The 11052-nt window shown below is 48.9% G+C and overlaps 1 protein-coding gene across 1 annotated transcript in view; it reads left to right on the top strand.

The window, feature by feature from the left end:
• The window catches only part of LOC146021359 (uncharacterized), a 16708-nt gene extending 6857 nt beyond the window's left edge, over positions 1-9851 (top strand). The window contains exons 2-4 of the mRNA XM_083155147.1: positions 2619-2742; positions 4818-4891; positions 9336-9851. Coding sequence (XP_083011273.1) covers positions 2619-2742; positions 4818-4891; positions 9336-9718 — 581 coding nt within the window. The 3' untranslated portion in view covers positions 9719-9851. The remainder of the gene's footprint in view (positions 1-2618; positions 2743-4817; positions 4892-9335) is intronic.
• Positions 9852-11052: the final 1201 nt, after the last annotated feature.

Raw genomic sequence — 11052 nt, 5'->3', positions numbered from 1 at the left:
TACCCCCCGTGAACCCCCTCCCGCGATTTGCAGCACACCCCCCGCAATTCGCGGCACCCCCGGTGACTCCCGCGATTCGCTGCCCCACCCCGTGACACCCCCCTCCTGCGATTCGCGGCACCCCGTGACCCCCCCTCCCACGATTCGTGCCAACCCCCCGGGCCCCCCCTCCCGAGGTTCACGGTGCACCCCACGACCCCCTCTACCATGATTCCCCACCCCTGACCCCCCCTCCTGTCATTGCGGCAACCCCCCGCCCCCGCGACCCACCCTCCCGAGATTCACTGCAACCCCCCACGCCCCCCCCTCCCACGATTCGCGGCACCCACACCCCCCCTCCCGCAATTCACGGCATCCACCCACGACCCCTCCTCCTCCCCGCGGACACCCCTCACCTCCTCCCTCCCCCCCCCAACCCCGCGCGCGATTCACGGCAACCCCAGGATTAAATGGCACATGCACGGCTATGGTCGACAATGAAAAAGGTTGACATGAGTTTTTGAAGATTTATTTTTCTTTTTTTGAATGTTTTCATATTCATTCTCATGTGTCGACATGGACACCGATGAAGTGCCACACTTATGTCAACATTTACATGTGTTGAACTTTCTGTGTTGATTTTTTCTTGTAGCAATTTTTTTCCAGTGACAACTATGAACTATGTGCACGTCAACCTACACATCATCAACCAATTCTTTGTATAATATATAACACCTGTTCTGTTTTACTGTAGGTGTTTTAAGTCAGACCTTTTACTGCTACTATTACACCTGCGCCCCCTCCCTCCCTTGATTCACGACACCCCCCGCGCCCCTCCCGCAATTCACGGCACCCCTAAGCCCCTCTTTAGTCCCCCGTATACTCACACACCCCTATCACTACCCAGCTTCCTGCTCTCCTGAACCGTAACTTCCACCACTGGGGAGTCGCTGACGCTGTTTTGCCCACATGCCCCTATCATGCCTCATAGCCCAACCTCCTGCTCTCATGCACCCGAACTCCCACCAAGTAGGAGGAGACACTGACTCAGGGCCACCATCCTGTACTCCTGTGCTGCCACGCTGGACCCTCACCCACTGGCAGAAGCTGCACAGTATCTCCCACCCTCCTCTTTAGTCCCCCTTATGCCCACACACCCCTATCACTACCCAGCCTCCTGTTTTCCTGTGTCGTGACCTCCGCCAGTGGGGAGCCGCTGACTCAGAAACACCCTACTATACTATTGCACACACACACACCTAAACAACATGCACACTCAGCCCCCCCCCACACCCACAAATGTCACTGTACCCTCCACACTATCAATGTACATCTTACTCTGTAACTGCTTTTTAATTAAACAAAACAATACACACCCCCTTCCACATCATATGCTCTCTATGTAACACATTTCACCTATAACTCAAGTTGCAACACAGGCATCTTTCATACAATTCTAACCATCTTTCTCATATACAAATGTTCACAAATTAAGGGGACGCAGCCCCTTACGACGGTGTGAAGAGCGCCCGTAGGGCGCGATGAATCACCTAGTATATATATATATATATATATATATATATATATATATATATAGGCTCAATTGAATTCTCAGGAATTCTAAACACATCATTATATATCTCTCCCCAGATGTGTTTTAATGATTTGTATTGTTGTATTGTTGACGTCATCCGGAAAGTGTATATGATACTTTATCTCATACAAAGGTATAGATACATTTCTATGAAAAATTCCCTTTTCCCTTCGGTGGGGCCCTCACTCTTCTTTCCATCCCGTGAATCATACTCATCTATTTCTGAAAGTATCTCCATCTTGTAATAATTTTGTAATTGCTGTTAATGGTATATTAATTCACTGTAATCAGGAATAATATTGTCCTGTTGTAACTTAAAGTTCATAAAGTTCACAATTTATATGCTCACCAATACCTATTGACCTCAATTTCATGGATTAGTTTATAAATCACAGTGGGCTTTAGATTAAAATTGTTACACTATCTTCATGAAGTTATCTCAAATTTCAATCATGTCATGTACCCCATTATCATTTCTCTCTCTCATCCTCCTCTCCTCATCTTATTCTTCATCGGATCATATGTTGTTTTTAATTATGTACAGATAAACTCTCTTCCTTTCATTTCCATTTATAAATGTTTGTATTGAATTTACAGTGCCATTTGGTTGTCAAAAAAACTTTGCTTGTAAGCCCCTGATGAAGTCACCTTTCTGACGAAACGCGTTGGGCCTGCTTCACCAATGGAATAACAACAAAAAAATCTGGAGAATTAACAAATACATGTTGTAAAAAAAAGTTTGTGTTTTATATGCTGCCCAAGAGGCACCTTTATATTAAATTGTATTGTGTTTTTACAATTTGTGTATTCATTTCTGGTAGCGCACTCTGGACCTCTATATTCTTTATCTCTAAACCTACCTGGGTCCTGTCTAACAGGGGATCCTCAGAGTTGCTGCAACCTCACTGTTGTGCGCGGTTTGGGTTTTCTTTGTCTTCTATATATATATTATTTTTTTTTATTATTTATATATATATATATATATATACATGATTCATGCAGTCTGAAATCCAGCACAATGCGATTAATAATACCTGTCCCCCAGGCAATCTCTTACCCCTTGACGGCCAGGTTCAGTGGAGTAAAGATTTTGGACTGGTGCAGAGGATTATAGAGGCAGAGAGTACAGTGAAAGCGTCTGACATGATCTATCCCATATTGGTGTACAGGTAAGAGGCCGACACACGCACACACACTGGGGGTTATTCTTATTCATTATGCGCCCTGTGCATTCACACGGAGGACCGATGTTGTGCATCTGCACATGTGCAGAAACGGTGCGAACATTCTACTCGCCGGATGCACGCGCCCTACATGGTGAGCGGGGGGGGGCGGAGAAGGGCGGGGGGCCGGGTAATGAGGCGGTGACGCGCATGCGGGGGGCTGGCAGCTGACATCACCGGATGTCAGCTGCCCCCCCATATCCGTCCCAGCTTGCACACATACGGAAGTGACTTGAAAGTTACTTTTATATGAGTGTACCTTCCACATCTTTCGATGGTCGGCGACCCTCCAAAGATGTACGAGGTTACCCGCAGCATACAAATGGATGTTTATGATAAACAGCCATTCGCAGCCTGTGCGGGCAAACCCGCGCTGCGAGAGGGGGGGTGGGTGACCGGACATTCGCAGGGTGGGGCTTGGTGGAATCGCAAGGCGGCGAATTCGCAGCCTTGTGATTCAACCAGAATAACCCCCATTGTGTACACTTGTGAGGTTTGTTTCAGTAATAAGGGAAGAGAGGTGATAAAGTGCCTGGTACTTTATGACCGGCCAATCAGCTACTGAATGTTACGTTTCAGGCTGAATTTAAAAAGGACAGTTAGGAGCTGATTGGCCGTTGATAGAGTACCAGGCACTTTATCATTTCTCCTCCCTTATCACTGCTTCGTACAATTACCGCCTTGTACACACATTGGTGATTTGGTATTTGCATCATCAGTACCACCAACTGTAGTCATACTTGCCTTACATTTATTGTCGCCTCTTGTCACCTCTCGGGGGGGGGGGGGGGGGGTGTTTCACAAGGCTGACATCACTAAGCCACACTCCCATGCTTCCAAAGTGCCAGGATTCGTGGGCCCGCTGAGAGGAGGCGGGGCTTAAATGCAGTGAAATGTTGCTGCTCGCGTCATTTAGCCTCACCCTATCTGCAGACCCGCAAATTCTGGTCATTGAATCAGTGGGGGGGGGGGGGGGGGAGTTGGACTCTGGGCAGCAAGTGGGAGAATTCCCCACCTTCCTGGGAGGCGGACCTGATATTCGGGAGCCTCCGGTACATTCTGGGAGGGTGGGTAAGCCTGTAGTTCAGTTGCAAATGACAAATCCACAGGCCCATAGTTACAGTCCTCCAAATTTTATTTTTCAGATTAACATGAAACAATTGGTATATTCTTACTGAAAAACAATATGCAACAGGGTTGGGGGGGGGGGGGGGGGAGAGGGTTTGAAGGGGCAATCCAAGAGGAGTTGTTTGGGAAGTCTGACTAATTAATGCTAAATTCACAGTGACTGAATAAAAAATAACCAAACCTCTGGATCTGTAGTTTTTCCTTTAAAAAAGTGGAATGATCTTTTCTGAAGAAGAAGATATGACGATGAAAAATTGGCCATGTAACTAGAAGGTGGTTATTTGTTTCATTGTGCAGTAGTTGCAATGCTTATGGATAAGTGTCAGCTGGATGGAGTTGTGGAGGGGTGTGAAGCGGCTGCTGAATTTAAAAAATATATATTCAAAGGACTGGGCGGCCGCTAATTGGCTGAGAGAGATCTCCCAGCTTATAATTGGCCAGCTAGCCTTTGAAAATATATATTTTTACATTTAGCAGCCTCTTTGCGCCCCACCACCCAGCACATGCCGCTACCAGCTCCCCGCCGCTCCCCGCCTCCTGCAACTGCTGCAGCTCCCCGGGAGTACATGCGATAAATAACGTGGTTTATTGCATATAAAAATGGCACATCAAGCGCCAAAACGCAAGTGAGCCTCACGGGACCTGGCAGGGTAGCTCGTGGGATATATTGGCCGACTTGTCCTTAAGACCTATTGACTGTCGACTTTTGACATTGTTGATCCAGATCCAGATCGGCTCAGGAGATCCGTTCCATTGCAAATGTTAGGAGAGAAGAAGTTTTCCATGGCTCCCGTCATACCCCGGCAGTGATTAGGGATATCCCCTGTAGATGGCGCTAGGCTTGTGTCAGATCATTGTAATAATGTAACAGTGTAATGGCCATTGTCGTCTAGTGTGAAGAAAGGACTCTCAGCTCAAGAAGCAACGGAAATAAAGGACCTGCTGATGAAGGCCAGAGACCTGACAGGTGGGCCCAGATCTGTTCTGCAACGTTTAATGCAAACCGCAATACATAATGATTATATAACTAGGTGATTCATCGCGCCCTACGTGCGCTCTTCACACCGTCGTAAGGGGCTGCGCCCCCTTAATTTGTGAACGTTTGTATATGAGAAAGATGGTTAGAATTGCATACCTCCCAACAGTCCCGATTTTATCGGGACAGTCCCGATTGTTAGGGCCTGTCCCGATGTCCTACCCGCGGGCGGCAGTGTCCCGCGGTGTGGGGGGGCTGTTGGGAGTCCCCCCTGTCAGCTGCTAAGCAGCGGGGAATAAACGCTGTGCGCATGCGCACAGCATCTATTCCCGCAGCCAGGGGGCTGGGGTCATGGCTAGAGGCTCACAGAGCCTCTGGGTCATGCCCCCATAGCGCCGAAAATTTCGTCGCGCCAGAGGCGCGAAGGAGCTGCGTCCCGCATCGACGAGGACAAAAGTTGGGAGGTATGGAATTGTATGACAGATGCCTGTATTGCAACTTGAGTTATAGGTGAAATGTGTTACATAAAGAGCATATGATGTGGAAGGGGGTGTGTATTGTTTTGTTTAATTAAAAAGCGGTTACAGAGTAAGATGTACATTGATAGTGTGGATGGTACAGTGACATTTGTGGGTGTGGGAGGGGGGGGGCTGTGTGTGCGTGTTGCTTAGGTGTGTGTGTGCAATAGTATAGTAGGGTGTTTTTGAGTCAGCGGCTCCCCACTGGCGGAGGTCACGACACAGGAAAACAGGAGGCTGGGTAGTGATAGGGGTGTGTGGGAATAAGGGGGACTAAAGAGGAGGGTGGGAGATACTGTGCAGCTTCTGCCAGTGGGTGAGGGTCCAGCGTGGCAGTACAGGAGTACAGGATGGTGGCCCTGAGTCAGTGTCTCCTCCTACTGGGTGGGAGTTCGGGTGCATGAGAGCAGGAGGCTGGGCTATGAGGCATGATAGGGGCATGTGGGCAACACAGCATCAGCGACTCCCCAGTGGTGGAAGTTACAGTTCAGGAGAGCAGGAAGCTGGGTAGTGATAGGGGTGTGTGAGTATACGGGGGACTAAAGAGGGGCTTAGGGGTGCCGTGAATAGCGGGAGGGGCGCGGGGGGTGTCGTGAATCAAGGGAGGGAGGGGGCGCAGGTGTAATAGTAGCAGTAAAAGGTCTGACTGAAAAAAATTGCTACAAGAAAAAATCAACACAGAAAGTTCAACACATGTAAATGTTGACATAAGTGTGGCACTTCATCGGTGTCCATGTCGACACATGAGAATGAATATGAAAACATTCAAAAAAAAGAAAAATAAATCTTCAAAAACTCATGTCAACCTTTTTCATTGTCGACCATAGCCGTGCATGTGCCATTTAATCCTGGGGTTGCCGTGAATCGCGTGCGGGGTTGGGGGGGGGGGGGGAGGAGGTGAGGGGTGTCCGCGAATCATGGGAGGAGGGGTCGTGGGTGGATGCCGTGAATTGCGGGAGGGGGGGGGTGTGGGTGCCGCGAATCGTGGGAAGGGGGGGCGTGGGGGGTTGCAGTGAATCGCGGAAGGGTGGGTCGCGGGGGCGGGGGGTTGCCGCAATGACAGGAGGGGGGGTCAGGGGTGGGGAATCGTGGTAGAGGGGGTCGTGGGGTGCACCGTGAACCTCGGGAGGGGGGCCCGGGGGGTTGGCACAAATCGTGGGAGGGGGGGTCGCGGGGTGCCGCGAATCGCAGGAGGGGGGGTGTCACGGGGTGGGGTAGCGAATCGCGGGAGTCACCGGGGGTGCCGCAAATTGCGGGGGGTGTGCTGCAAATCGCGGGAGGGGGTTCACGGGGGGTGCTGCGAATCGCCACAAGAAAAAATCAACACAGAAAGGTCAACACATGTAAATGTTGACATAAGTGTGGCACTTCATTGGTGTCCATGTCGACACATGAGAATGAATATGAAAACATTGAAAAAGTGAAAAATAAATCTTGTCAACCTTTTTCATTGTCGACCATAGCCATGTCAGTGTTTTGCATGTGCCATTTAATCGTGGGGATGCCGTGAATGGGGGGGGGGGGGAGGTGCATACCCAACATGACCCTCTCCAGGAGGGACACTTTGCTCTGTTTCTGGACTTTCTTCTTAATTTATGGATTACCATCACCTGTGCTTAAACACCTTTCTTATCAATTACCCTGTTTAAAATGACAGGTGATGACAATCATAAATTAGGATGGAAGTCCACAAACAGAGCATTCTGTCCCTCCTGGAGAGGGTCATGTTGGGAGGTATGGAGGTGTGGGGCGCTCACCTGGTGTGTCTGGTGAGTAGCTGTGTCTTTGCTGTGTAACATGGAGAGGCAGAGGGTGTCTGGCACTGTCTGTGGGCTCACTGGGCTTGTTCACTGTCATGTGAGTCAGAGGCTCCACCCAGCGTTACAGCTTCAGACACAATTTGAGTGACAGATGTAGCCAAATATATAAGAGATGGATGAAACCAATGGTGAGCCTCAGTAAATAATGCTGGCTTCACTTCTCCAGAGGGAATGTGGCTAGCATCCTGGGAGGGGGGGTGGCAGTCAGAAAACTGATCCTGGCACCCCGACTAGGGCCAGAAGACCAGTTCTGGAATTCTGACTTTGAGGATGGCAACCCAGTCGTAGGATTGGGGGGGAATATTAGGATTAGGACTCACTGGGAATTTTAGGGTTAGTTTGTGGCGTGGAAAGTTAGGCTGTGGGGGGAGGGTTAGGTGACAGAGTAGGAGGGTCATGCAGTAGAGGGGAGGGTTAGGTGACAGAGTAGGTGGGTCATGCAGTAGAGGGGAGGGTTAGGTGACAGAGTAGGAGGGTCATGCAGTAGAGGGGAGGGTTAGGTGTTGGGTTAGGAGGTTTACAGTTAAGCACTATCTGCAAAGCTTAGGGTTAACTGTGGGTGGGAAGGCTGTGGGGGAGGGTTATTTATTATTATCCTTTATTTATATGGCGCCACAAGGGTTCCGCAGCGCCTGACAATACATAAATGAGCAAAGAACAATACAAGAAAGATTGTGATTTACAGCACAAATACTAATTAGGACAAGTACATGGTAAATAAAAAAGACAGTTGCAACAGCGGACAGACACTGATGCAATTATAACAGTGGCAGAGATATATTCTAAGAAAAGCACATGAGGAGAGAGGGCCCTGCTCGTTAGAGCTTACAATCTATGGGGAAGGGGCAGACAAAACTGGGGTGACACAGCAGGGATAGAAATGAACATAAACATAGGGTTAGGATGAGAGATGGTTAGATTTAATGAAGAAGCAGGGTCTTGAGTCAGGCAGCAGGAGAGGAAGTTAGGGTTAGGCACTAGCGAGGAGAGTCAGTCTGTGGAAGGGTTAGGCAGTAGCGAGGAGAGTCCGCCTGTGGAAGGGTTAGGCACTAGCGAGGAGAGTCAGCCTGTGGAAGGGTTAGGCAGTAGCGAGGAGAGTCCGCCTGTGGAAGGGTTAGGCACTAGCGAGGAGAGTCAGCCTGTGGAAGGGTTAGGCATTAGCGAGTAGAGTCAGCCTGTGGAAGGGTTAGGCACTAGCGAGGAGAGTCAGCCTGTGGATGGGTTAGGCACTAGCGAGGAGAGTCAGCCTGTGGAAGGGTTAGGCACTAGCGAGGAGAGTCAGCCTGTGGAAGGGTTAGGCACTAGCGAAGAGAGTCAGCCTGTGGAAGGGTTAGGCACTAGCGAGGAGAGTCAGCCTGTGGAAGGGTTAGGCACTAGCGAGGAGAGTCAGCCTGTGGAAGGGTTAGGCACTAGCGAGGAGAGTCAGCCTGTGGAAGGGTTAGGCACTAGCGAGGAGAGTTTGCCTGTGGAAGGGTTAGGCACTAGCGAGGAGAGTCAGCCTGTGGAAGGGTTAGGCACTAGCGAGGAGAGTCAGCCTGTGGAAGGGTTAGGCACTAGCGAGGAGAGTCAGCCTGTGGAAGGGTTAGGCACTAGCGAGGAGAGTCAGCCTGTGGAAGGGTTAGGCACTAGCGAGGAGAGTCAGCCTGTGGAAGGGTTAGGCACTAGCGAGGAGAGTCAGCCTGTGGAAGGGTTAGGCACTAGCGAGGAGAGTCAGCCTGTGGAAGGGTTAGGCACTAGCGAGGAGAGTCAGCCTGTGGAAGGGTTAGGCACTAGCGAGGAGAGTCCGCCTGTGGAAGGGTTAGGATTAGGCACTAGATTAGAGGGTTAGGCAGCGGGAGAGGAAGTTATTGTTAGCCTGTGTGTGTGTCGGGGGAGGGGGGTTATTTGGAGGGGTAAGAGGGTTAGGAGTTAGACATTGGGTTAGGGTTAAGCACTGTCTGCAAAGCTTAAGGATAACTTGGTGGTTGGGGTTTCTGTGCGGGCACCTTTGCCGACCTGCACAGTCAGCATAGAATCAGGCCCTTACTGTACCGGAGTAGTAACTATGTCATGGCTGTACACGCAGCGTAACACATATGCTGTATGATGTGTCTGCAGGAATATTTCCGATGGTCGTCCTTACCCATTATACACACCAGAATTACAGGGACGTCAGGGCCAAGATTGAGAACATGGGCGTGGAACAGATTTTTCCAGTCGAGAACTTCACCCCAGAAGATCATCTGAAGACGAGAGGAAAACACGAGAACATTCTGAGGTTTTTCATCGAAGTAATTAAAGACATCACGTTCCGAGTGGAGCGGCTGAGCAATCCAGAGAAAGAGAGGCAGAAACGCAAGGAGTTTGTTCTGAAATACGTGTATGACACTGAATTGCAAAAGGAAAGGGAGAAGGCGGAAAGGGAAAGGGAGGAGGCCGCGAGGCAGATAAGAAACATCCAGGCGTCTGCGGAAAGCAGTCAAGGTTGTTTGATTGGGTGAAAAGTTGGTTTTGAAGCTCTGAAACCATTCCATGTACAGTGACTATAACTGAATCTACATTATTCATTTCTTATTAACAGAAAATTAAAATGTAATTGGTTTGAGCAATAAATAGTAAATTGCTTTTCCTTCAGATTCCGCGTTTTTCTTGGTTATAGCATCAGTCTGCTGCTAATGACGTATATATCACAGGTGGCATCTGCAGAGAGAAGACGCCTCTGCCGGTATTACAGATCTCCTGAGTATGAAGCATTGGGACCATTGCAGACTCTTCCAGGCCCAGGGTCGTTCTCTGGCAGCAAGCCCCCATTAAGTAGAACAACCCCGGCCGCTGCCACAACTATGCCACGCAAATGGGTCAATCATGCTGCGGCTCAAGGGCACTGTGGGCACCAACTCAAGACCCTTTCTGCCCATGCGCATCAGAGTTGTACACATACCAACGGGAATCCAGGCCCTAAGACTTCATCAACTTTTTCAAAGAAAGATAAAAATGTTCTGATTTTCTTCCCAACTGAACGGGCCCATGAGGGGTGGGGGGGGGGGTGGATTTCCAAAGCAACCAATGACCCACTGCTGTGCCTGATGGGCTCCAAGCTACAATAGTATTTAAAGATAAATAAGAGAGGTTTAGCGTTACTTACTATGGCCGTGTGAAATCTATTGGTCAAATCCGCCATTCATCGGAAGTTCTAAATATATATTTATCAAATCTACGTCAGTGGGTAAGATGAGCAGGTCGCCCCATTTCTAATCAAACTCTTCAGTCCCCATTAGACAATAGACGTGTAGCTGTCTTACAGTATACATAGACGGGCGCAGAAAGTGTTATTAGGGTGTGACGGGGAGGGGCATCTCTAGCAGTATTAGACTGCACTACGAACAGACTGCCTCACATTTTTTGTCACCGCTATACAATATGGGGGTCATTTTGTACCCCGCTATTTATTTAGACTGCGACACAATAAAAAGCTAGTTATAAAAGTGTCTTGCAACACTGAACACATACAAATTGCCGCCATGCAATGCAGACATCATTTTTGTGACCAGCAGAATACAGAGAGCATTTAAGCGACCGCTAGACACTACAGTACCAGCAGACAATACAGAGAGCATTTTGTAACTGGCAACAATACAGATATTGTAAACAAAGAAGAAAAAAGAAACTCGGGTGGGGTGCACGCTTAATCCCCCAATCTACAACTGCTAAACTGCTCGAAAAAACTTTTTAATTTTTATTTGATTTTATATATGCCAAGTGAAAAATCTATTTTTATTTTTATTATTCTGTTTTTTTAGTGAGTATATATGTTTTTTTATATATGATAATTTTA

This window comes from Crinia signifera, chromosome 7 (genome assembly GCF_055691185.1).
Source record: "Crinia signifera chromosome 7, ASM5569118v1, whole genome shotgun sequence".
NCBI classification, from domain to species: domain Eukaryota; kingdom Metazoa; phylum Chordata; class Amphibia; order Anura; family Myobatrachidae; genus Crinia; species Crinia signifera.
The sequence above is the reverse complement of the archived record's forward strand: the minus strand, read 5'-3'. Positions and strand labels throughout refer to the sequence as shown.